Source organism: Pollicipes pollicipes, unplaced genomic scaffold (genome assembly GCF_011947565.3).
Source record: "Pollicipes pollicipes isolate AB1234 unplaced genomic scaffold, Ppol_2.1 Scaffold_7261;HRSCAF=8764_pilon_pilon_pilon, whole genome shotgun sequence".
In the NCBI taxonomy this organism is placed as follows: Eukaryota; Metazoa; Arthropoda; class Thecostraca; order Pollicipedomorpha; family Pollicipedidae; genus Pollicipes; species Pollicipes pollicipes.
In genome coordinates this window covers 36968310-36995809 of record NW_023597054.1, presented here as the reverse complement: position 1 = coordinate 36995809, position 27500 = coordinate 36968310, and the positions used below count along the sequence as shown (strand labels likewise).

Here is a 27500-nt window from a genome sequence, read left to right as displayed (position 1 = left end):
TCGCAATGTTTCTGTGTTGTCCCACAATGCAGTAGCTACAAGACCCACACCCCACGAAGTATTGGATGTGCTGTGTTTCCGTAGCAGCGGGCTTCGCTTTACAGTAGCCGCCTTCATGGGTGTAGGAACAGGGGGCCAGGGGGGGGGGGGAATGTCCCACCACTTTTGCGCGCGCAGATGAATACATCGCGTAAAGGAGGAGCCAGTAATGTTAACTGCTCCGCTCCCAATTTTCAGATTTAATTTGCATTAATCTTACTTTTGTGTTATATTTGACATGCATGCCGATTTACCTAACTCACCAGCCATGTTCCTCAAACCGCACCTGACACAGTTACTTCAGGTGGGAAATGGCAGCATCTTATCCTGCCAGGTATGACGATCGGATAGATTTAGGGGCAAACCTGACGCTCCTCTTGTGCGGGGCTCAGGTCTGTCTTTTTGCATAGCCTTGGTTTTTCTGCATGACTGCCTTCAGTCCCTCAGCATACAATCATGACGTTTAAAATGGCATGATGTATACCTCTAAGGGCCTCCGGATCCACCAGGAGACACCGCGTGTCGCCAGAATAGCAGCCGAAATGCACCTCGCGCTAGGACAGAATGGTCCTTCAGCCCTGGGCAGGTGACGACAATGTGTTCTCTAGTTTTTACTCACGGATCCCTTGCCCGGAAAGCGTAAGCGGTCTAAGAAATGATAAATAGAGTAGATTCAGGTGAAGTTAACAATAAAAAGACCGATCCATGCTAGAATAAGAACGTTCATTCTTTTGCAAGATCGATGGGTGAAACAAATAACATAAAACAGTTTTAAGCCCTGCACGCCTGCAATCTCAGGGACAAGAACAGCGATGGCCGGGGTTGCAGTTTTGTAAAACCGAAAGCTGTTGGCTACTGCAGGTAACTACAGGCGGCGGGCGTCCTGCGCGTGCGAACGACCGTCCTGAAATGATGTTCTGAAAGTCCTTCAAAATAAATATTTTTTAGCATTTCTAAGAGTGCCCATTGGTCAAATTAACAGTTAAAACGACACGAAAAATAGGAATTCTACCTTTTCCAGTTCCACCACCCGACTTCAGCACCATTTCGCGGTGCTGTAAAGGCTAAGTCGTCCTTAAGATCAATCTAAATACCGCACGTGTAAAATATACGCCCGGACTACTTTCTTAAGGTACGAATTGGTTTCCTGAGGCGGTCAAAAACACTTCCTTCAGATGTGTCATCTTTTTCATCTGCTCGTTGGTCACCGCTTAGTGTTAGCCGCGACTCCGACAACGTGCGTCTTACGGAGACTGCAACACCGGGCGTCAAGATTTTTGCAAGATTTGCGAGCGCGCATGTTCAAGACCACGCTGCATAATATTTATCTGTGATCGATTTGACTGAATTTTGAACATTTCAAGGCAGGCATGGGTTAGCCATGTCAATATAGATTTTGGACACCATTTCGACTTACAATCAGGGGTGGCGTGTCCGAATTTGGAATGGGGAGCAGAGCCTTGACAAAAGGCCCCATTGACCGATGGGCCCCTATATTTCAGAACAGGTGCACAGTCAGAGCCTTGGCGAGGGGAGGGGCACCCGATTTGACAAAAGGCCCCTTAATGTAAAAAAGGCCGTCAAAAGTAAGGAATATCGTCCATTGTTACCGAGGGCATGCTTTTTACACATCTCATTGTTACCTTGTATAACTGAAAAGCCAAAAGCTAGCACGAGATGGACCCTGCCTAAATGTTAGAGCAACTCAGCTGAGGGAAAACCATGCGCTTCTTAACAACTGCATGAAATACATCACAAGCGCTCTTTGTTTTACAACGACCCAGAGAACCTTTCTACACCGATACAACTCAGAAGTTTTGTCAAAATCTTACCTGGGCAGTACAGCGCTGTTAAGGATCCGCGTATGTATATCGAAGTGAGCCAGCCAATTGCAACAACAGGCTTTTTGTCTGGAAATGTTCAACATTCAGTCGAAATTGGTTAGTAGTACAAATTGCGTAACGTAGTTATGAGCATGCGCACCCTGAAATTTTAGCAACAAAAACCTCGCCGCCGGGCGTTGCAGTTGCCGCAGGCCGTGCAGCGCCGGTCCCGCGGCTAACATTAGCCGTGGCGAACGGGTGGACAAACAAGATAGCACATTTGACGGAACCACATTTGACCGCTTTAGGACATTAAACCGCACGTTTGGAAGGCAGCCGGTTGTATATTTCACCTGCACGATCTTTATATTGATGAATTGAGCGGTTTGGCTTTTACGGCACCTCAAAGCGGTGCTGGAATCTGGTGTTAGGACTGGAGGAGTAAAGGTAGAATCCCCAATTTCCTTATTTCTGTCAATCTGTCCAGAGAACAATCTCAAAGCCGTAAAAAAATAACCTCAGCCTAATTTTCGAAAGATGCGAATCGAATGTTTAAGACATTCGGAAGTGTAATTTCACGACGGTCGCTCCCGCGCGCACGGCACCCGCCGCCTGGTGTTACTTGCGGTGGCCAGCGTCGCTCGGATTTACGGAAACTGCATCCCAGGCTATCACTTTCCTTGTCCCCGAGACTGCGGGTGCGCGGGCTCAAGCCTTTTGATAATTTGCGCCACTTGTCGATCATGCAAAATGATAAACGCTCTCAGGCAGACATTTCTTTCCGGGAGTCCCCCTTTGGGTAAGACGCCAGGGAGCCCATCATTATTCCGGGCCAAGGGCTGAAGAGCCATGTCTTCTCACCGTAGGGGGTCTTCCTCCTGCCATTTTGGCGACAGAGTCGGGATCGCCTGGCCGATCTGGAGACTCTTAGAGGATACATCATATCACATCGCCCCCCCCCCCCTCCCCCCATGACGCGGGGGGCTTTCGGACCCTCGTAGACCGCAGTTAACCCCGGATCGACCCAGAAACCCTCATTGACGCAACAACATTCCTGATCGCCGCAGGTGGCCCAATAATTGGCACATGGATCCTAGTTCGGCTTAACGGGCCCCTGCTCGAATTGGGTTGGAGGGCCCCACGCTAGGCACTGAGGGCCCTGACCGGCACTGGACCCCTCCATTGTCTCATTGTGAGCAATCATCGTAAGCTGTCATGAATCCTTTCCTCGTCAGTGTGCCCCGACCGACGCAAGATGTTCTCTGCCGTTCGGGGTCCCGTCCCCGTGCCCTGAGCACGTCTTTCTCTGACCGACTAAGCCCCCTTGTTGACACAGAATACCGTGTTCGGTGCTCTGAACCCCTGAACGATACAGGAGCCCCGCATTGTTGTAGGGGCCCCGACCAATATAAATTGCGGGCCCGGCCGTGTCCCCGCTCGGGAAATGGGCCCCAGAGCTCAGACCGATATCGAGCCGCTGTTCGGTGTCGGTTATCTCTAGCCAAAAAGGGGGAACGCCTCACGTCAGGGGTCCCAGGTCGGTGCAAGTGGTCCTCTGACTGGCATTTGAGACCACGGCCATACGGGCAGGGGTTCATTATGCAACATACAACCAGTCCTGGGCCCTTGAACTTTGGTCTCAAGAGACCCTTCGGCCCCTGGTGTAGCAGGTGTTGCACCATGTCGGCATCGGCCCCGAGTCGGCCATGACTCCGCTTTCTGAATGGGGACAGAAACGTGACTCCGAACGTCAGGGAGCCTCTTAAATTGACTGGGACCGTTGATAACGGAAGGAGATGAGTAAACGACAGTGAAAGGGTCTACAATGAGACGGTGGAAGGACCCTGTGTCAGACACGGGCCCAGGAAGGAATGTAGTTCCGAACTTCCACCCCATCTCGGTTGGGGGACCGATAAACCGAACTGGAGTCATTTGTTTATTATTGGGCCTCCTATGTTCGTAAGCAATCCTTTGGAGTCAATGAGACCCTCTGCGTCGATCCGGGATCAACCGTTCCCGTCTGAGGGCCTTCTGCGTCGGAGTGGGGACCGATGCATGGCGCATCCCTCTGCGGCCCTACTGATCGGCCAGGGGCCCCAGCCACCGTGTCTCCAGAAAAGTAGCTGGCAAGTACCTCGGTTGGCGGCTTGAAACGGAAATCCCCTTCAACCCCTGACCGGGAAAGACAATGGGACCCTCTAGTGTTCTACCTACGGGGCTCCCTGTCCGCGAAAGGTAATGGGCCTCCTTAGTGCTCAATTCACTAGGTCAATCAGCGAACACATTTGTCAGTATAATGGTGCAAATGGAGAAAGCTTAGGCCCTGTAAATTAAATGGATCAAACCTGCGGATTTTTCGTGGTGCCTTTTCACCGGGAGCCCTTTATCAGGCAGTGTGCAGCCCTCACCCCTTCTTACCAAAACTTTGGTCTCTCTCCTGGCATAAGACAGAGCTTGTGGGATCTGAGATAGGCTCTTCTCGGGATTAAGTGTTTAGATGGACCCTTTCCGGACCTCTGATGCCCACTTTCACAGCCTAGAATTTTTATTTAAGAAGGACCCTTCTTGAGTCTACGATGGACTCTTTTCAGACCTGAGAGAGCCTTCTCTGTGCTGACAACGGGCCGCGCGCAGACCTGAGACGGTCCCCTTCAGAGTTTGCGATGGGTCTATCCTGATCAGAGGCGGGCCCTTTTGAGTCTACAGTGGGCCGTTTTCAGATCGGATAAGGATCCTGTCCTTGCCTGAAACTGTTATATGGATTTCCTGCCTTAAAATTGATTTTTTATGGTTCGGAGATCGGCCCTCTAGGCTTACTTTGATGGCCCACAGTTAACAAATATTTTCCACAAATCCACCAGCGGCCCATTTGGGCCACCTGCAACATGAGGGAAAGGATAGTTTTGGCCCTTCCCGCATACATGGTGGACAGTTTGCCCCGCGGATACACCGCAACTGGCTTTCTGAGCCTACGATGGCCCACTCCTGACTAGAGATGGGCCCTTCCCAGGCGAGAACGTAACATAGGCCTTTTCCGAGCCTGAAGTTCCCCATTTCTCAGCCCGTGCTGGGACGCTACGTGACTTGTGGCGAGCCATTTCTAAATTTATGATGGATGCTTTTCAGCCTTGAGAGGGCCCTCTCTGAGCCTACGATGAGCCCTTTTCCCGACCTGGGAAGGGCCCTTTTTTAGCGTACGATGAGCCCTTTTCAGACCAGAAAGGGCCCCTACTGTGCCTAGAAGTGACGTAAGCGTTTTCCCGTCTTGAAAGGGGCCATTTCCAGCCTAGGAAAGGCCCTTCGCGAATACGAAACGATGCTCTCCTGAGTTTAAAATGGACTCTTTCCGGACCAGACGTGGGCCATCTACGCTTTATTTGGTAACACAGTAAGCCAGTGCTACCACATACCTGAGGTTCCCTTCTGGGCCACGTTGAATTGTGGCGGGGGGGGGGGCAAAAACACACTTTTGTTTCCGCCTTAAAAGGTGGTGCAATTTGCCCCGATGTCCCCTCCCCCTGATACGCCGCCACCGTCTGCACTCTACATTCAGAGGGTCCTCAATATCTCTGAAGAACACGTAAGAATATGGCAAAGCTCCGCATGCACCGATTCATCGCGTGCATTTATTATTCATTTATGTCATTTTGTGCGCTGCCGCATCCAAGACATGAGCTCCGCCTAAACGGTCGCAATTCCATATTTTCCATCGTTTAAATCCCACCGATTGATCGCCCAGTCGCTGCCGGGGCAAGTATCTTAAGCAAAGCGACCAAATACCCTCGCGCTGTTAATTATCCGAGTGCCGACCGTGAGTCGCAGTGCAAAGCACTTTGAAACTCCGATGCAAGACTATTCGTAAATTGTCCCGTGATGGAAACATATCTTTTGAGCATCCATGCAATCAAGGCCTTTAATACTATCAGTCATGATTATACAATACCACTGGATTGGCCACACCCATGTTAAATTGCAGGCAGACGTGTGCAAATCGAAAGAGGGACATCAGCTGTAAAACGGTATAGACTCACAGGTAAACTGGACAAACCAAAGTGAACCGGGCGAGCTACATGCAGTCGAACTCGACGGTTCTCCTTTGTGGAAGACGCGCGTTGATGAGCCCAAATCAACCCTTTATGTGGCTACGTCATAGACGTTATCGTTAAGCCATACCCTGCCATCTTATGTATTTGGGTTTAGTTTCTGGCCTTGGAATGCTCTCCCCAGAATAGTCTGCACATCTTCGCGGGCGTGTAGTCCAGAAACTAGAGGGACTTAGGCTTTTAAAAGGGCAGGTTTGCGGACTACATCGAAAGACTTTCAAGATGGCTATTTCGGTCCAAAATCCCATACAAGTTTAGATTGCTTCCTTTAAACATTATCTATGTTTTGGTGCCACCGTCGCGCCAGAATATTATTTCCGGTGAGTAAAACAGTACTGCCAATAGATCAGGGGTGGAGATCCTTGCAGTATTGAACATTCAGAGAGTTCCAAAAACGAAACGATGCGGATATGGTGCATCTTAGCTATTCTAGATATCAAAAGGGCCCCGGGCTCCGTTCTAAGGGAAGGACTCCCGACACGGTCTACGTGCAAATGAGATCCGACTCGGAATAGCATCACTTTTGCACAGCTTATATAAAAAACGCTTATGTTGTGTTTCAAGATGCCTTTTCGGTAAAGTAAAAACAAAACAACATTAAGGTAGGTTTATGGACAAAAACGCAGCTGGCCAGGCGTTTAATTTAGGCAGCTACTCATTTTTGGCACCTACTTCAGTCAGATCCTTTCCACGAATCAAGTGATAGCAGCGGTCGCCGCGCCCCCCATTGCGTCACCAAGTTCCCTTGGTCAATATTCTAACCTGCTGCCGTTCATGGTTCAGGGCGGACGCACGTACAGTCATCCGCGTCAATGCTGTTCCAAATGCACTCGTTTTATATTTCTTCGCCTTTTCTTCAGAAACGGAGATGACGTCACTCACGTGAATGCCACAGGCATGGTAGCCTGCGCGTCTCGCTGCTGATGCCACACGCCGAGCAAAGTCGCCAGCGAGCAGGAGCGGCTGGTGCACCTCACCGAGGACGCCGCGCGCCACGCGCAGACTCGGGCGGAAGCCAGCGAGCAGGGGTGGCTGGTGCACCTCACTGAGGACGCCGCGCGCCACCCTCAGGCTCGGGCGGAGGCCAGCGAGCAGGAGCGGCTGGTGCCCCTCGCCGAGGACGCCGCGCGCCACGCCCAGACTCGGGCGGAGACCAGTGAGCAGAAGCGGCTGGTGCATCTCACCAAGGATGCCGAGCGCCACGCCCAGGCTCGGGCGGAGGCCAATGAACAAAAGCAGAAGATTTCGTCGCGAACCCGGCTAAAGTAAAGTTTCGACGACAACGTGTTATGTTCTGTGCCGTTTTCCTACACACCAACATTCCCGGCTTCCCCAACGATTATTGGCACAAATATGCGTCGCACAACCTCGTGTTGGCCATATGAATTGCAGACGGTGCTATGATCGCCGCTTTGAAACTGTATTCGCCTTCCACCCGCTGTCACTGGCGAGATCTGGTATAAAACGTGAAACACGGTCAAAAACGGGGAAATTCACACTGGCTGCTTCTATTTAAGTGACACCTGGAATGTGCGACCGGACATTTGACAGAACGCGATTCCCCGTTCAATTACTTGCCGAGACGTACCAAGTTTGTGTCGCTCCGACCTTTGGTTACCGAGATGTGGTCACGGTTTCCAACGACGTGACTCGCTACAAAGCGTACCGCTCGTCCGCTTTGTCGCGGGTCACATTTTCAGGCCATTCGTGCAAACCATTGGGCCTAAAACGACCGTTCTGGAACGTGCCACACCCGAGCCAAGCACCGCAGCGGCCCGTGAGCCACCTGTGGAAAACCGCCTCGTGCGCCAGCGCGTCGTGTCCAAATGTCACCTCCGGCCCGGGCAGAACGCAACGTAGTGTGACAGCCAGACAGATAGGCTGACAGTCAAACGGACGCACCCTACGCAAAAGTATACAGACAAGCTCTCAGAGGCTTGCTTCACTAAGCGACGGAACTGACTCCTTGAAAACGCATGGCAAGATCTGTAGCATTTTATTGAATTGTATTTGCATTATTTCGGGTTGCGTTCACAATCGGTCGTAGGTTTCCTTGGCTGATCCGTCCTCTGGCTGACAGGATGCCTGACGGGAACTGAGAGTGAGGTGCTTACTCCCGGCACGTGCGTGGGTCATGGAAGACAGACTTCATCTGCAAGCTAGATTTTCGTGCAGGAGCATAGGGTGAATCGCTTCCATCCTTACAGGGAATGTTCCCTATTTGTATAGGGGGCTGAACTGAAATAGTCGTCTTGAAGATCATTCGGTGCTGTTCACAGCTTTGGCTATATTAAGACCTAAACCCCTCTAGGTTACGAGCCACACACCCATGAAGATGTGCAGACTTCTTCGGGGGGGGGGGGGGACTATTTCAAGATCACCCGGGCATTCATGATACCATAATGACGTAATTCATGTCATGCCATTTCATTGGCCCATGCAACGACGATCAAGGCCAAGAAAAATATAATTGTCTAGTCGTTCATATCTGGTGTTCGAGAACATGATTTCCGGATGCACCGGCTGTCAATTGGTCATCAATCAATGTTGTGCAAGGTGCGATGACGTAAACAAACGATGACGCATTGAGGGGCATGTCTGCTAAACAGAGAAATTCTGTTATCTGGATCGGTCTTTTCCACTTGAAAGTATATCAATAGTTATAAGTGAGCTGGTTGCATTATATCTGATGCCTGCTTCAATTTCTTTAAATATGGAACATTCCCTTTATTGCCAATCGGTCGGTGACCACTCGTCCCTTCCGCCTCCCCCTTTTGCGCACGTGTGCATGCTGGGAGGTGGCTGTTGCAAATGCCGGAAGAATTCTATTTGATCTGTTTCAAGAAGCAATTACAAACCAGTGGGGGTGATGATAATTCAAAGCTAAGATAAACACAGTCGAAATCGCTTGCCGATTTCGTAGAACATAGCCATGCGACGAAAGCGGTGAAGTACACCGGAAGAGTAAAAAAAAAATCCGAAAGCATTATTTGAAGCATTGTCATGTAATTAGCTCACGGTCTGCTTACTAAGACTCAACGTCGACTAGAGAATATACCCCGTGAAGACTATAAGGTGCTGCTTGGCCGTAGCTGTGGACTTCCCTGAAAAAATTACTGTATTTCCTGGGCCCTCCTGGCGCACCCATAGCAAATCATTCCCACTCGATAAATATGGTGTCTGTGACTTTTCTCAAAGCAATAGGTTCGAGCAATGCATTCGGTCGTTACTGTGGATTACACTTCTCGCCAGAAAGAATGAATGAACTGAGTAACTGCATTTGACACGTGCGCGGCCGGGTGTTTTTCTTAAAGGGAGTGACATATTTCAAAAACGTACTCTAGTGAAATCATAGGACTGCTTACAGCTAATAATTGCACTGGGTAGTACCAATGCAGCAACACCAAGACGTAATGAAAATATCAGTTTTTATAATTTTGAGGTCCAAGGTACGCTGTTAACGTTTTGTAACAGCACTATAATTGTTCACTGCAGTCGCGACCACCGTCGCCATGACAACCACCGTGCGCAATTCCAGTGATGGGAATAAAAGAACGTTTTTGATTGGTCCAGCAGGCAAGGGCCTGTAACCGAGAACTGCATTGGTTAAAGTTTAAACTAGGGTGTCACATGGATATGGGATATGTCTACGATGGCCGATGGTAGGGCGCCACGTCACAAGGGCGGTCCTCATGCCCCGGCCCATGACGCTTCCGCCGCGTCAGCCGTGTACCGCGAACTAACAGACGTAACGAATCAAAAGCCAGCGCCAAACAAAACACATCAGCAGCATTGACAAACGTCACAATCCCTTAACAACTAGTGAAAGGCCACAAACCGCTCAGGTCCTGGTATGGGACCCTGCCGCAGATTGTAGCGGCACCCGTTCCACATCCCATCACTAGAGCCAAAGTGCGCCTCAAAAAAGGCCATTGTGGTAATTGCCATGAGATAGAAATCAAAACTATAGTATAACGTTTCGTTGAATTCGCGGGATAACAGCTTCGTGTTCGCACATAAGTTTGTCTATACCGAGTGTTTGAAGCCTTCGCAGTGTTTTTTTTTTTTACAAACATTTTGTCGCATTAGCGTATTGCGAACAGTACAGAACATACACGTGGGAAAAAGGAAGGCAAATTAGACGCATTGCTTTCATATTGGTGAGCAGGCAGTCAGATGAGATTTCTCCCGGATAGTCGGCTACTCCAAAAAGAAATCCTGAGCTTTTCAGAATGATTTCGAGAAAACTGGTACCCCTGATGAAATGGTGCGCGCCTGGTGTAACAATAAGTGACAAGTACAAAAAAGATGAGATACTTAAGTTAGATACAAAGGTGAGATACTGAAGTCACCTGACCTTTATCGTGGCTGCTGTCACCGACCGCAGACCGTACCTGTCAAGGGCGCCTAAAGAGAGTGCCCACATTTGGAGCGTATTTCAGAGGTATGCTGAGGTGAACCCCCAGGGCCTGCCATTAATATTTATAGCAAGGAGTGGTGTGATCGTTTCTCCTACAAGGTATTATGGGTATTTTCATTTTCTTACTTTTGAGTCCAAATTACGTATTCAACGTTTCAGAGCAATGCCGTTGTTCCTTTGGACGACACTGGCGCACATTTGGACAATACTGGCGACCAATTTTTAAAAAAAAGATTTGATCCGATCCTTTTGAATGGATGGATTCCTGGGATCAGAGCTCATGCTAAGCAGTGCTTGTTCTGTAAGCCCTGACGCCTGCCATCTGATCGCGCACTTCCATATCAAGGGCAGAATTTGGCAACGAAAGTTTAACGTGCCGCAATGCTCAACACGGTCCGTCCTGCCCAGTGACGTCATCTGACCTTTATCGTGGCCGCTGCCACCGGCCTCAGGCCATATCTGTCAAGGGCAAATAGCGAGCGCCTAAAGCGACTCGAGCTCACCCGCCACGGTTGGATGAATCGGAAGGCAGGCACTCTAACCGACTGAGATATTAGTTAGCTTATATAAGTTATATATATATATATATATATATATATATACAAGTTTATGAGCGAGTTTGATCAAATAAAGTACAACGCACGTTTTACTTTGAAAACCGACGTGTAGAGCTCCAGGTAATGGCACCAATGCGCATTATTATGCTATGATTATAACAATATATGGTAAGGCCTGCAGTCGCCCAAAATTAGCTTTCGAGCGCACGGGACAAAGCCGCGCATTTCGGCCTGGCGCATGGCTTGGGAATGCCACAGTTTCTCTCCACTGCAGTTTCGGTCTACGAAACCTACGGCCACAGATTCCAGCACGATAGAGTGCGCCACCAGTACCGGAACTGGGGTCCGACGCGACCCCTTTACCGCGTCCGTGCACCAACTGGGGATGTACGCTACCAGTCGTTGACGCAGGCAGTGCCGAGACCTAAGGGAGAGTCTGTGTTGAAGCTTATAGCTGTGTGCACGTAGGCACTTTCTATACCTTTATAAGCATATGCTATACCACACATACACCATTGCTATACTTACACGCAGCACATGATTACCATACTCTTAGCTTTTCAGATATTAGGTTTACATGGCGGTCGTGCTTTCCTCGCTATTTTTGTGTTATTCGCATTACGCTTGAACTCTCTAGCGCAGTGTACGCCCCACGCAGCGCCTGTTCCCGCACAGCCCGCAGCACCCACTCCTGTACAGCGTGCAACACCCACTCCCGCGCAACACGCAACACCCGTCCTCGCACAGTACGCAGCACCCGTTCTCGCTCAGCACGCAGCACCCGTTCTCGCTCAGTACGCGGCACCCGTTCTCGCACAGCACGCAGCACCCGTTCTCGCACAGCACAGTCCGCGAAGCTTCGTCCCATGGATGTGTCTCCGCGCGTCCCAATGACACGGAGGAGGGAGAAGAGCTAGGGTGCGGTAGCCGCTGGACTGTAACCGACATTCGGGCAGGAGCTGCGGCGCTTGGCAGAATGCATTCCTTCACGGTGCAGAGCAGTAGAAAACGCCGTAATGTACGTCACAGCTGTTTATTGGAGGCTCCACGCACGCGACCACCCTTCGATATACTCGATCTCCCGTGCATTCCGTAATAAATAAATTCGGACTGGCAACACTGTACAATTTCAACAAACCCATCAGCGAAAACGCGCCCCCTCCGCTCCGCGGCTAGCAAAATACTCACGAGCTCGATGCGCTCGTGCGGCCTAGCAAAATATGCGCGCGGCTGCAGCCATCGCGAATCCGTCAGTTACACAGATGAAAGTCCGGATCCCCGGGGGGCGGGGGTCACGCACCGATGGCAGGCCCGGACCCACCAGCAGATAGGCGTGCCCGCCGTCCGGACCAATCGGAACGGCCGGAAATGCGCCGACCACGCAGCTGCCGCCGCGGGCGTCGGGTCGGGCCATCGCAGCCGACGGGTCAGCGACGCAGCTGCCACCGCAGGCGCCCAGCCGGCGGGCCGGCCACGTAGCCGCCACCGCAGGCACCCAGCCGGCGGGCCGGCCACGCAGCCGCCACCGCAGGCGCCCAGCCAGCGGGCCGGCCACGTAGCTGCCACCGCAAGCGCCCAGCCGGCGGGCCGGCCGCGCAGCTGCCACCGCATGCGTCCGGCCGGCTGGCCTGCCCGCCGCCGGCTCAATGTCGGCGCGTTGTTGAGAAACCTGCCCAATATTGCTACTGGAGAAAGCCGCGAATCCGCAGCGTCTTACGCCGAGGCCGTTGACATGCGCACTGAGCATTCCCAACTATCCGTGTAACGATGGGTGATTATGAAAGTAGAGACAAGCACTTGAGTGACCCCATGAAAACATTGACCCTGGAGCATGAATATCCCCGCCCCTCACAATCGGAACTGCAACGTCAGCTATGCAAAGATATCACAGGGCGAGCCGCCTCATCGACTAGTGAGTGGCGCCGTTTCGTTCGGTGACCACGGCGACCGCATGTCAGATCGCCACCAAAGAGACCGAGATGTTTGGAAAGTCTGAGATGCTCATGTCGACTGGGCCAACAAGTTCAATAAGAAAACAACTAGAGGGCAAGTTTCTCAAATACCGAGTGATGATCGAGCTATCGTAATTAACAGATTTCCACACGGATTTCCACGTAATACGGAGGGCAATAATAAACACAAGGCTCGGGGCATAAAACAAGAGCATTCCCTTCGACGACTTCACACGACAAAGGGCGGCAATTACATGAGCATGGTTCAGATAACAAAAGTGCCGCATCAATCAATGCAACTGCCAATGCGGAGCGAACCCCAAACATCCCGTGCAGAGGGCTCCAGCCCGTTTCAACCCACCCCTGTATGTCCTAAAACCAAGTCAGAGCGTGAAACGACGGTGGGACCACATGAACACAAATTTAAAATATGTTCAATACAATCGTGACAATGCGGTGTCGCCGAGTCCAATTCGAACTAGCGAGCGGTCGGGCGGCGGGCGTCACTTGCCGAGCCGTATCCGGCTGCGCGTCACTGGCTTCTTGGCCGGCCGCTCGGCGCCGGCCGGGTCCAGGCCGCGCCGCTTGTTGGCGCCGGCCGCCAGCGGCGCGTCGCCGTTATGCGAGCGCAGCGCCGAGCGGCGCGTGCGCGGCGGCGTCACCAGCGACGAGCGCAGCTGGCGCACCTGCTGGCTCCACTCGTCCGTTTTCCGCCGCACGCGCTGCAGCAGGTCGGCTGGGCAGCGGGCGCCGGCGGAGAGGGGCGCCGCGGCGCGACCGGCCGCCGCCGCCGCCGCGGCCACGGCGGCGGCGGCGGCCGGCGCCGAGCGGCGCCGCGCTGGCCGGCCCGGCGCCGCCTGGTTCTCCGTGTCGCTGTCCTCGCCGGTGGAGGAGGGCGCGCGGCGCGCCGAGCTAGAGCTCGACACCTCGTTGATTTGTACGTCCCTGAGCTCAGTGGGCGGCGCCAGGCCGGCGGAGAGTGCCGCCAGCAGCGGCAGCGGCGCCGGCGCCGGCGGCAGCAACGGCGGCGGCGGCGGCGGCGGCGACGCGGGCGGCACCGCCGCCACAGCCGTCGGGTGCGGGCACGAGCGTCTGCTCACCAGCGCCGGCTTCAGCGTGCTTACCACCGGTACCGGGTTGAACACCTTGTAGTCTCTGAGTGGCGAGGCGCCCGGCACGCGCGTCTCATGCCCCGTGCGGAAGAAGGCCGGCCGGAACTTGGCGGCCACCTTGTGTCGGTCCGGCAGTCGCGGCGGCTCCTCGGCGTGCCGCTTGGGCGCCGACGTCGTCTCCGACTCCGATGTCTGGCGCAGGCGCTTCTTCAGCACCTGCCAGAACACGGGCGGCCGGTTAGCGGGGTGTGGAGTACAGCGCAGCACACGGCATGGCCAGTGACGATTCGTAGCGCCAGTGCTGCATCGCACACCAACTGGGCCATGCAGCACACGCGGAAGGTGCGGGACTACGAAAGAGCGACGAGGATGTCGTCTTTTGCTGTTCGGTCATGCGCACAAATGTCACAAAATATTCAGTAATATGCAAACAAACTAGTGCGGCCACGTAGGCTAGCTGTTATCCACAACGAGCTTCAGCGTCTCAGGGATTACTCTACATTTTACAGGGTTTGAATTGATAAAGCCACTGTCATCATCATTCCCTGGAGTTTACAGCCTTATCCTTCTTTAAACATTAAATCCCCATGTTTCTGAGCTTGATGCGCCGTGAATTTGTGCAGCCTATGACGCGCCTCCCACGGGAGTCACCCAGACACGCATGACGTCATCAAAACGTCACGCGAGCACCCTACCTCACTGGCCATGTTGTGCTCATGATCAAGCAAGTACGGCCACTTAATCATTCGTGTTTGCGGTGGCGCAGCACCAACTGGTCTAACAGCATGCAATAGGCTAATAGCCAGATTTTGCTTCTGATTGCATGTCTCAATCACGAACCGGGGTTCACCATGACTAACAGAGGCATCTGGGCAACTACTACGTAAAACGGCCATCAGACTGAGAATCAAATAGAACATAACACCGTAACCGAAAAGCCATGTGAGGGAGACGTTATCACAGACAACACATGCAAGAATACTACGACAAAAAGCCCAAATTCACACACACACACACGCACACACACATACGCTAGCTCGTCGAATTCAGTCATAAACCAACGTCATCGTGCGGCGCGTAGATGCATCACAAATGAGTCACGCCGTCTGCTACTGCAGTACTCTGGGAGACTTATATCAAACGATGACGTAATGAGGACCATATTTACTAATGAGTAAAGTTTTGTTACCTACAGCAGTCTTTTGGAGCATACCAGCATTTACAAGCAAGCTTTTCCCTATCATATTTGATGTTTGCCTGAATATCTTCAGATGCGCCAGTCTATTTAATCCACCATGCCCGGCACCGTAACCATCACTTATTTCATATACCTCACATACTTTATCAAACGCAATGACAGACGGAAATCAACAAAGATCTTTCCACCTTTCAGCGAAAGAGGGGCTCCTGCATTCGAGCTCCAGTGAGCCCAGTGCCAGACGTTCTCCCACGGCACGTTGGCTGTACCTACACGCGGCGGCCCATAATCGTTCGCAGGAGCGCCGTCTACACACAGCCGTTGTTCACCGCCGCCCGGTCACCGCTCAGCCACCGGCCTCATGTCTGACCTGCACTTTAGGTGGTCCCGGCGGGTCCAGCATGACGGTGACGACAGTGGTGTTGTCGGCTCGTAAACACTTCATCTTCCACTTGCTTAGCGCTAAATCCACCAGCCGTTTCGACGGGTTGATCCACTGGCGCTCCTGCCAGCAAAATGCTGTGTTACAGCACGCCACCTGCGGAGGTCATTTTGCGGCCCATGTTGTGGGCTGAGTGCGAAGTCGTGAATGCGAACACACACAATGATAACTTGGCTAGCTTATCACTGGGCCGATGCAGGCGGCATTTTGACACACTGACAATTTTTGCGAGATGAGGGCGTCCCGTAGTGATTCGATCATTGTGCAGATTTCATCATGGATCAAATATTCTTATATATAAATATAATATATTTTATAAATATACCACCTCATCGGATAAAGCCCGACATCAAGTCAGGCTTTACGCGCACACCCGTGGAATGCCTGATCACAGCCCACAAGTCGTGATTTTCCAAACCTTTGTCCCAGTCTTCAGCACAATTTGGAGCATAAACGTGCCCCCCCTCCCCCCTCCAAAGCGAATTTATAGTGAAACCGCTATACATTTCCCTCTCGGACATCTTCGCCGATTCTTAGAACCAGCCCGAGTAAAAAAAAAAGCGACTACATGTGAATAAAGAACAGCACAGAGGAGGCGGAGACGGAGGCGGAGGCGGAAGGGGGGGGGGGGTGGGCGGCAGTCCGGCGCTTCCCGTCCCGCCGGGGAGGCTCGGGCGCCTCCCGCCCGGTGCCTCACGTTCGGCGGGAGGGGCTCGGCCCGCTCACCTCGCCCGTGTTGGTGTGGTTGATGAGGCACTCCTCGTTGAAGAGCTCGGCGTGCGCCACGTTCGTGACGGCCATCTGCGGTGACACCATGTTCCAGAAGCCGTCGGTGCCGAGCACTAGACAGCGGTGCGCCGTCACGTCCACAGTCAGCACGTCCAGGTCCGGCTCCGGCGACACCACGTACTCGTTGTTGGACGAGTTGAAGCTCCAAAGATCGCCTGCCGCGTCAGACGCACGAAGTCACTGGGCGGGTCGGGCGGCGCGGGCGCCGACAGCGGTTACGTGTCGAGCTATGGAGGCCTGCCCGGCTCAGGCAAAGCACGCAGTACAGCCAAGCGCGCAGGCGCACGCCTCTGTTAGTCAGCCATGATGTCAGCAGCCTGGAAATGTCGCGCCCCGAGAGGACATCAATCACCTTTGCCTACACTTAGGATCGGCATAGCGGTAGGTGAGCAACAGTGTGGTACCTTTGCTCCCAAGTAATTTGAATTGAGATGTCAAAGAGCAAAATGTTTCTTTCGATGAATTCTAATTCTGGATAACGTGAGCAATTACTTTGAAAACGGACGGGATCGCTTTCGCTTTAAATCACGTTACGCAATGCCAACGTGAAGAATGATCGGCACCAGCCACTTATCCGAACCAGTCACGCCCCCCCCCCCCCCCCCCCCCCCCCCCCGTGACAATTGTACGCCACCACGTCCCCGTCCGGCCCGACCCCTGCCGGCTCGCCTAGTAACAACTGTGCGCCACCACGTCCCCGTCCGGCCCGACCCCTGCCGGCTCGCCTAGTAACAACTGTGCGCCACCACGTCCCCGTCCGGCCCGACCCCTGCCGGCTCGCTTAGTGACGACTGTGCGTCACCACGTCCCCGTCCGGCCCGACCCCTGCCGGCTCACCTAGTAACAACTGTACGCCACCACGTCCCCGTCCGGCCCGACCCCTGCCGGCTCACCTAGTAACAACTGTGCGCCACCACGTCCCCGTCCGGCCCGACCCCTGCCAGCTCACCTAGTAACAACTGTACGCCACCACGTCCCCGTCCGGCCCGACCCCTGCCGGCTCGCTTAGTGACGACTGTGCGTCACCACGTCCCCGTCCGGCCCGGCCCCCGCTGGCTCACCTAGTGACCGGGCTACGGCCAGAAACGGTATCTCGTCGATCTCCGTGGAGCGCCGGATGGGTCCGCGGTGTCCGATCCGCGGCCGGTTCCAGACCACCCGGGGCACGCCGGACTTGTTGATCACCTTGCCGCCGCTCTGCTGGATCCGCTCGCACTCGTCCACCGACTCGGGCTTGTGGTCGCGCGTCAGCGGCCGCGCGTACCAGTGACGAGGGTCGTCCCCTACCGCAGACCCACACACTGAGCACACAGACACGGGGGGACCAGTGGCGAGGGTCGTCCCCTGCCACAGACCCACACACTGAGCACACAGACACGGGGGGACCAGTGACGAGGGTCGTCCCCTACCGCAGACCCACACACTGAGCACACAGACACGGGGGGACCAGTGGCGAGGGTCGTCCTCTGCCACAGACACACACACTGAGCACACACACAGGGGGTACCAGTGACAAGGGTCGTCCCCTGCCGCAGACCCACACACTGAGCATACACACAGGGGTACCAGTGACGAGGGTCGTCCCCTGCCGCAGACCCACACACTGAGCACACACACAGGGGGTACCAGTGACGAGGGTCGTCCCCTGCCACAGACACACACACTGAGCATACACACAGGGGGTACCAGTGACGAGGGTCGTCCCCTGCCGCAGACACACACACTGAGCATACACACGGGGGTACCAGTGACGAGGGTCGTCCCCTGCCGCAGACCCACACACTGAGCATACACACAGGGGGTACCAGTGACAAGGGTCGTCCCCTGCCGCAGATCCACACACTGAGCACACAGGCATGGGGGTACCAGTGGCGAGGGTCATTCCTGCCACAGATCCACACACTGAGCACACCGACACAGTGGTATCAGTGGCGAGGGTCGTCCCCTGCCACAGATCGACACACTGAGCACACAGACACGGGGGTACCAGTGACGAGGGTCGTCCCCTGCCACAGATCGACACACTGAGCACACAGACACGGGGGTACCGGTGGCGAGGGTCGTCCCCTGCCACAGATCGACACACTGAGCACACAGACACAGGGGTACCAGTGACAAGGGTTGTTTCCTGTCACAAACTTACACAGTCAGCACACACATGGTGTCCACCCTTGTTCTTCAGTTGCTCCCAACGGAAAATGACTTTTCCACGAAATCGAACGGGAGAAGTGATATCATGGTAGCACTGAAGCATTGAGGGAAAACCCTGATTGATGAGCTTATCCGTGAAGGCATAAGAATTCACCCGTCACAAATTTTCAAGAAGTACATTTCTTGTTGCTTAAAATAAGTGAAGCTGCTAGTTGAGAAAACATTGGGCTCCAGAAAGCACATGACAGCCTGGACAGGTTAAGATGCTCAAGTTGGAAATTAGGTCATAGTTGAACTCATGCAGTCTGTTATATCACTCATAATTAGCCCAGATATGATGGGTTGACAATGGCAATGAGAAGATACAGTGATATGGCAATACAAAGTCAAGCCTAAGTTTGTAGAAGTCACTGGATATAAGTGCAAACACATCTTGTTTGGTAATGCATACAGGGAATGACTAACACATTACTCACCAGGTTTCTGATATCCCAGAACAATAGCTGAGTCCCCCACATGTCCAGTGTAGATCTTGCCTCTCCTGATGAAGGCAATACTGGCTGTGGAGCCTGAGGTGCTGGGCAGACCAGCTGATGTCTTTGGCCAATGCTCTGGGGGTGGAAAATGGAGACATCATAAGAATGTGTCATCCCCCACATGACATTCTGTGTACCAAACTGCAAATTGATGAACAGCACCACATACAACAGACTGGCAAGTGTACCTTGCTTAACAGGACAGATTTATTTAATGTGGACAAGCTAGGCTGGTATTTCTATGTAATTCAACTGCAATGATTAACATCGTCCATCACACCAGACATTAGCAAGTTGTAACTTACAGCTCTTGTTTGAAAAAAAACAGGCTCAAGTACCATCCTGACACTGCTAAAGGATTTAATTCACAGCTGTATTTGCCCTTATGATATGGATATCAAACACCCAGGGCACCAACGTGCCTGATAGAAATGACAGCATAGTATCCAAGGTCACTGCAATCAGCTGATGTTGGTTTCTGTTGTGGTTTGGTCAGGTGATGCATCCTATATTGTTATGTGATGTCCACACCTGCCCACACATCAGGGCACCTTACACCGTAACTGTTACACCTTAACTGCATGGTCATACAGCCTTATCATCAAATATGAGAGGTCTGATGTGGTCAGACAGGATGGTCTGGCCTGGCCTGATGGCCAGAGCCAGATAGCCAGGGCTGGGGTATGGGGCTAGGGTCCGGGACTGGGGTCTGGTGCCACGGAGCCAGGGCTAGGGTCCAGGGTCAGGGTCTGGTGCCAGGGAGCCAGGGCTAGGGTCTGGGGTCAGGGTCTGGGGAAGGACCTGAGGCCAGGCTGGAGCCAGTCTAAGGTCAGGAGTCTGTGGCCAGGCCCTGGGCCAGGCCTTATTTAGATGGGTTCAAGTACTTCCAAGTTTGACTGGTTACATCTGGCCCAACTGGATCCTGTTCAATGTCATGTTTAATTAAGTAGTTCATAACGGTAGTCCAGATTTTGTGGCCACCCGCTGGTGTTTAAAAAAAAACTGCTACACAGCACTCACCAGCCTCACTGCATTTAGTTACAGCATGCTACCACATTCTAAGTTCCCATTGTTGGAGGTGTGGAAGAAAAAGATGTGTAAATTCAGGATATTAATAAAACTTATTGAGATTTAATGTCAAATTCAATATGCAAGGTAATTCAGCCTTGTTGCTACTCAGTGAAACCAAATTATGGCAATATAAAAAACAAATAATAATTAAAAAAAACCAGAGATCCAGGCCAAGAACCTGAGGGCAAAAGTTACCAGCACATGAATTGGAATTTGATGTCCAATAGCTACCATTGTCCACTGCACAGTGTACCATCAGATACCCATACTGCATGCACTGAGAGGATCCTGTTGTGGTGAAAAAAGAAGATGAGGCCTAGAGTGGTGAGAACCTTGTGGTCCCACCCTCCAGCGCTCACACCAATGGCTCCTATCATGCTAGACCCTGCCTTCCAACCCACCAACCTGTGGCAGGGGGGTTCGAGTTGCTTTAGGTGCTCGCTATTTGCCCCCGACAGGTATGGCCTGTGGCTGAGGCCGATGGCACCTGCCACGTGAAAGGTCAGTTGACATCAAAGGGCGGGACAGGTCACGCTGAGCCTTGTGGCACGTTAAAACTCTGATTGGATGGCAGGGGTCGGGGCACAACCGACGGGGACTGCTTAGTGTGAGCTCTGACCGCACAAATGCATTCATTCCAAGTGTGGATGAAATCTTTGTAAAAGGTTGTGAAGGGAAGTTGATTGTGGAACAATATCTCGGTATATCCACATTTACAAAAACCTACCTCGGTATAGCAGTATTACAAAACGAAAGATGACAACCATGGATGAAACTATTGTTTAAATGTTGCTGGACTCCATATGAGAACACCCAGCTCTTTAAAAACTGTTCTTATTCAGGTGTGGGCCTGAATTAAGGCCAGTGCAGACCCAAGCTTAAGATGTTGTACATCTGTTGTATGTCCCATAAGTCCCCAGGGCACATCATGACCATGAATGAATGAAACTTCATGTAAGCCTCTGTAATATAAATAGAAACATTTAGCACATAGTAGTTAGTGCAGCTACCCAACAACTAAGTCGCTATCATTCTCATCTTAGGGACAGACACTGGGGCAATGTGAAACCCACCTACACTTCTACCAACCTGGATTCATTTAGCTTTTGGCCAGGGGTTTTAGTTTCCTCTTCAGCTTGCTCTTTCTCCCCAAACTTGAGCAGAAATTTGGTCAAATTCAGAGAGAAAATGTGGTTTGTACTATCTATTGGGCTTAAACTAGTCTCTCTGCTCACCCCCCCCCCCCCCCCTCCAAACTTAGGTGCAAAACTACACCATTTGGAACATCAGACTGCTGCATGAACAGGGCCTGGAGGTCAATGCAGTGGGGTCAAAGGAATTATTTTCACCTCATGGAGCAAACTAGCCCCATATAGGCTATAAACTAGCATCTGCCACATTTACTCATTGATGTTGAGCCTGATAAAATGTTATCCTCAGTGTATGATGCTGAGCTAAATTTGTACATAGTATTTTTCTTATTTAAGGCTAATCTCACAGTCACCACCTGAACTGTCCTTTTCAAAACAAAAACCATTATTTCAATACAAAACCAACAGGCCTACCCAATAGATAATAAGAAACCTGGCTTTAATTCAAAATTCCGACCATAATTTCGTGGTGTCGTTCTGTAGATGGAAAGGAAAATTGCATGCTCTAACTAATGCCACTTTCCTGCCCATTCAGCCCGTAGTCAGCCCGGATTTCTTGATGGAAAACATGCCTTCTCCCCAATGCTAAATCCTCCCCATGGGCCGGAGACTTCGGAGACGTTGATTCCGCGTGCTTAAGCTGGTGTTAAGGATGGTGTTTGACATCACTGTTATACCTTATAACCTGCATTTTGAGAACCTTGAATGAAAATTGAATTAGGATAACAATAAAAGTATTTTACTTTTTTGCATCCAATATATATTTATGTATGTTAGTGCAACATCACGTATCTTAGGATCAATTTCAGCGTGTGATCCAGAAAAGTTGAATCCTTGTGTGATGAGGCTGTTCTCTGTATTCCCTCGACTATCCACTCCTCCAGGAGATGCTGTTACTTTGAGAATGGCGCTCGGAGTTGGGCGTCTGAGCGCTCGGTACCCGGTGGGTGGGTTAAACATGTGCTGATGGGCAGGACTGGAACTGGGCACTGGATGCGCTGAAAGGAAGGATTGTGATATGTCGTGTCTGAAACTTAGGTGCTCCTCGGTGTTTTTAGCCACGGGACAATTTGTTCCTCACAAACATACACTGGAAAGAACATGAAAAATTGTTCTCCAAGAGCAATGTGAGATGAAGGCACGCTATTCCTGCAACTTCGACAGCATGACGCGCCACACTCACACGACTAAACGAGGGATACTACTCGCAGGTTTGAGCCGAATCTTTCTACCATATCGCACACACAATCTTTCCTTTCAATACACAGTGACCACGTCCGTTGCTGCACACCAGCACACGTTTAACCCACCTACCACCCACCAACAACACCGACGCGTTCAGACGCCGGGCTCCAGCCCGCACTCTCAACAGCATCTCTTGACGGGCATGAGAAACGAGAGAACAGAGAGCATCTCGCATATGTCACGATTCAAGGTTGCTGGATTGCACGTGGAATTCATTGCAGCGCAATACAAAATTGCTACGAAAGTAATAAAATCACCAGCATATACCTGTCAACATAGCACAAGCTGACCATGTATAAGTAAAAAAATATGTTAAATCCTTTTTAAATAGTATCCTTATAAGAAGCATAACGGTGACGTCAAACATCATCCGAAACACTCGCTTGCACACATGGAAATCCGCGGCTCCGCGAGTCTCCGGCTCTTGGGGGGGATTTAGCATTGAAGAGAATGCATACTCTACACCAAGAAATCCTTGCTGAACACGTGATGAAAATGCATCAAAAGGGCATTAAATACAAGCCCTTCAGAGTGTTGCCACGGAATTATGATGAGCATAAAGCTAAAGCAGGGTTTCTTGTTCTCCGTTGAAAACAGCTTTTGGTTTTGCATTTACATAATTATTTACATTTTTGAGATCCATCTTTAACTTGAGCTGGGTTTTGCCAATGAATAATTTTCACATCATTAAGGTCGAAAAAGCTATATCAAAACAAATAAAGAACTTACAGCGGCTCTGACGGTTAGGACTTCCATTCTGTACACGCCATTTATGCAGCCTTCCAACGTCTTCTCTTTTGAAGAGCAGCATGCGGAGCCGTGATAACGCGATCGGTTGATAGTCAAGATACAGGCAATATATAAATTCAGCAGCTCAGTATCATACAATGAGAAAAGTATTGTATCAGACTCCACATCTGTGAGTAAATGTAGCGATACTAACTTTGTACAGCCGGCTTGTTCTATGAGGAGGGAATAATTCCTATGCCCTTGATGCAATGACCTAAGCCCCAATCACGCAGAACCCCGACAACCCGGATGGTTTAGTATTGTGCCTAATTGTGTGGAGCAGGTGGACAGAGAAGTATTTAATCCCAAGTAAATACTGCAAGCCATGTTCTCCCTGATATTGACTGTGTTTCTTCTCAAAGTCAAAAAATTGTGTGGAGCAGGTGGACAGAGAAGTATTTAATCCCAAGTAAATACTGCAAGCCATGTTCTCCCTGATATTGACTGTGTTTCTTCTCAAAGTCAAGCAAGGGGCTAGCGTTCCATGCAACTAAATAGAAAACAACACTGCTGGTCCCAAATTAAGTATATCTTGGTCAGTACAAGCCTAGATGGATATCACATTGCCCTAGAATCTTTCCCTCACGTGAGGAAGATTGTACCTTGGCTTAAATGTGGCTGCGCTACCCTACTATGCCCCAAATGCTCCTATTTATAGCATTGTGCCTTGCACGACATTTCAATCATTAATTTATCCTTACATGCTCTGGGGTATTGTTCAACAGGTTGCAACATTGAAAACATTGGTTTCTACCAGCCATAATTGGGACTCACACATTTACAACAAAATTGTCAATATCAACAACTTTCTAGCAGCTCTATAGCTTCAAAAAATACAGTAGGTGTGAGCACAGACTTAGGAAGGAAGCACTTGCTTATGAACCTAAAAAATTCAAGAGTTGCAAGCATAGACTCTCTAATGGTCTTCAGCAATCACTGAGACTGGCTAGAGCATAGTGTTTAATGTCATCTGCTGCTAAAGAATGTCCTTCAGTGCAAGCTGTGAGTGCAGTACAAATTCAAACTCAGTTATTTTGTTCTCACTGCAAGCTGTGATTTTAGAATATCTGTTAGTCCTAAGTGAGTCATAAGGCAAACACAACAATACTGTTTTGTGTGAGCTCTGATCTCAAAACCATAAAATCAGAAAAGTTCAAAGACTAGTATGACAACAAAACATGCCATCCAAGCACATACATGAACCACAGCAATGACCCCTTAGGGTTATTGAGGATCTGGCTCAAACCGGCCTGGGTTTATTTCCGTGCCTGGGCCACAGACTCTGAAGGGTCATTTGGTATTACAGCCTGTGGCTGACCAACTTTGAAGAACCTAAGCTCAGTATTAGTCAGTGACTGGCCAGACCATTTGATTATCTCATTGTGGAATATTTCAATGTCACTTCTGGTATTTCCATCCCATGTCAGGCAAGAGGACCTCACCCAATGGGAGCAGCTCTCTGACATTCAGGGTCCATCTGATCCATGTTCAGCAAAATGTGTCTCTGGTTGACTGGGAGCCCACTGCATACAGGCTCCATGTTAGGCACTCTGTGCATTAATCATGTGTTTAGCCATTTACACAGGGTTCAAACCTTGATTTCTGGGCCCCACCCAATGCAGGAGGCATTCAGTAACAATCCCCAGATACTGGCCCTGTCCCTGCTTTGTAAATGGGCCCCCAGAGTCCAAGCCAACTCAGAGGCAAACTGCTTAGCATTGATGCTCTGAGACCCATATAGGACAACCTTTATCATGTCAGGGGCCTCTAACTGGTATAACAAATATCTTTCATATGCAGCCTGGATTGTCTTGTCTTGAAATCTGCATGCTGAAACTGTGTGCTTAAATGTGCTGATTGCATGCTGAAATTGACCTTAGAGGGCAAGGTGTTCAACTATAGGTCATCCCCCAGCCCACCTCTCATGGTTGAAAATCTGGTGGATAACATTCTTGTAGACATTTCCTTTGCACATCTGGTCTCTTAAGCATGCATTAAGGTTGGGCAGCTTGGCCAAGCCAGTAGCAAGAAACCTTACATTGCTAAATCTAATATGTGACAAAATGCCCATTTTTCCTGGCAATTCATCTAATCTGGTAGAATGGCCTATTTTATTCATTTGTTTTGTTTGTTTTTTATTATTCATCACCTTTTTTCTATTCATGTCTGTTGACTGGTTAATTAATACAGAGCCAAAATCCTGGAGACCATCCTCTGCTATCACCAGGTCAGCCACTGACCTTACACCAACAGGAGAACTCTCTCCTGTTTGAGGGCAGAATTGCTCCACAGCTTGAGGGCAGAATCAGACCTGCCCCAAAATCTTCATGATAGGTCTGCCACCTTTTCCAGATTGGTCTACAGCTAAACCAGACAATGCAGCAGCAATGGATAATTGAGATGCAGTTCAGTTAAAAGTGGCACAGCTTTCATGAAGTACCATTCTTTTCTGTTTTAAGAACCACAGCACACTTTCTGGTACTACCAGATCACCACCCAGCTTAGAACCAGCCCTGAGATATCATAAGCCACTTCAAAATGATGTTAGCTACCCCAATTTAGGGATTCCTGCCCCAAAATTTCCAAAGCTGTTTCAAATCTCAGTCCTTGCCCTAAACCTACCCCAATCAGACCTCAATGAAATCTGTTCTGCAATCAAGCAAAATTGTATGAGTCACTTACTCCAGATTGAGCACAAATAGTGTTATTATCTCATATTGGCTTACTTTTAAGACCAGCACAGAAATTGAACAAGGCCTATTTGTCACTGTCAAACATACAATACAGACAATACAATGCTGAGTGCACACAGAATATGAGGATACTTAAAATGCTGTCATATTTTGACGTGCGCCGCATTCGTCTACCAAAACGTACCCAGTTCCTTCCACATCGCCTGATGCGTGGCGATGAACCCTTCGCGTATAGCCTTCAGCACAAGTTCGTCTTCATCTGACCAGAAGTTCTTCTGACTGACGACAAAGTCCATAAGATTGTCTTTCGCGAATTGGGCAGCTTCTCGACCACCATGCCCATCGAATATTCCGAAAAACGCATATTCCAGGTCTTTCTCGTCCTCTGTCTGTTGGTACGCAACAGAGAAGACATCTTCCATATATCTTCGGTCTCCCTGATTGCAATGGCCCGTCACACGTAGATTGACCCCGATGTTAGGAGCCATATCAACAAGTAGTGACACGCTGCGCCTCAGCCACTCCGCCACCCACGGCCGCACTCAAACAAACGCAACGGTTTTGCCCAGGAAACATCGCAACAAAATCAAACACTGTGATTGGTTGTTACTGCCTTGCGTCATATGGCCTTCGCGGACAAGCCCACTTTCACAAAGCCATTGAAATGAAAAAGATGCTGTGGAAAATAAATATTAGTATGGGTTTTACATATTCAAAGCTGCCACTAATTTACTGAAGCTGAATTTTGTGTACTACCAATTTCCGTATATATTTTCTATGAATCATCTTTCAGACTTACGTCACTACCAATGGGCAGCTGCAGCCATGCCATCTAGTGTGAAGCTCGTAAAGTGTGCTTGTAATATGGTCACTAGGAATACTGTCAGGGGTGCGGTTACACTTTCAGCTGGGAGAGTGGGGGAGGGGGGGGGGTTCAGCCACCGATGTGGGGTTTTTATCAGCGTGTTTTTTTATTCAGTTAGTCTTTGAAAATGCGTTGAAGTTATTGAATCAAAATATATGTGATTCATAGACGAAAGTGAGCAAAATAGGCAGACAAACATGTTTGTTGGTTTTCGCGAGCATATGTTGCGTCATTTATCACTGCGCCCCCCCCCCCCCTCACACACTTAACCCCGACTTGGTGTCCGAAATCACATTCTTAGTTATTCGGGACACCAATTTGGCACACTAACTCCCCCGCTTGTTAGTTTGGCACACTAACTCCCCCCCCCCCCCCCCCGCGCTCCCTCCCTCCCTAACTGTGAGAAGGCAGTTAGGGTTAAACCGGACAGAAAGCGGCTTATTCGTTTACTTATGGGGTTTAAGAGCAAACACATATACGGATAAGTTTGTATGGGTGTAAGCATGCAGGGGCGGCGCAGCAAGGGGGCGGGTGGCAGCCAGCATTGACATGTGGCCACCACGT

At 50.7% G+C, this 27500-nt stretch overlaps 1 protein-coding gene across 1 annotated transcript; it reads right to left on the bottom strand.

Annotated features, from left to right (window-relative positions):
* Positions 1-13397: 13397 nt before the first annotated feature.
* On the bottom strand, positions 13398-26573 carry LOC119111371 (protein phosphatase 1D). The gene is made up of 7 exons (XM_037235184.1): positions 26256-26573; positions 19063-19197; positions 17497-17718; positions 16373-16590; positions 15575-15709; positions 13995-14222; positions 13398-13448 (listed from the first exon to the last, which is right to left on the bottom strand). Exons 1-7 carry the CDS (start codon positions 26557-26559, stop codon positions 13398-13400), a joined length of 1293 nt encoding a protein of 430 aa, XP_037091079.1. The 5' UTR covers positions 26560-26573.
* Between the last annotated feature and the right edge of the window lie 927 nt (positions 26574-27500).

Excerpts from the sequence above, each read along its gene's own strand:
- LOC119111371 (XM_037235184.1), bottom strand. The coding sequence starts at position 26,559 with ATGGCTCCTAACATCGGGGTCAATCTACGTGTGACGGGCCATTGCAAT. Across the intron at positions 17,719-19,062 it reads TCTGGGATATCAGAAACCTG|GGGACGACCCTCGTCACTGG; the intron begins GTGAGTAATGTG and ends GGTCTGCGGTAG. Across the intron at positions 14,223-15,574 it reads CGGGACCACCTAAAGTGCAG|GTGCTGAAGAAGCGCCTGCG; the intron begins GTCAGACATGAG and ends GTGTTCTGGCAG.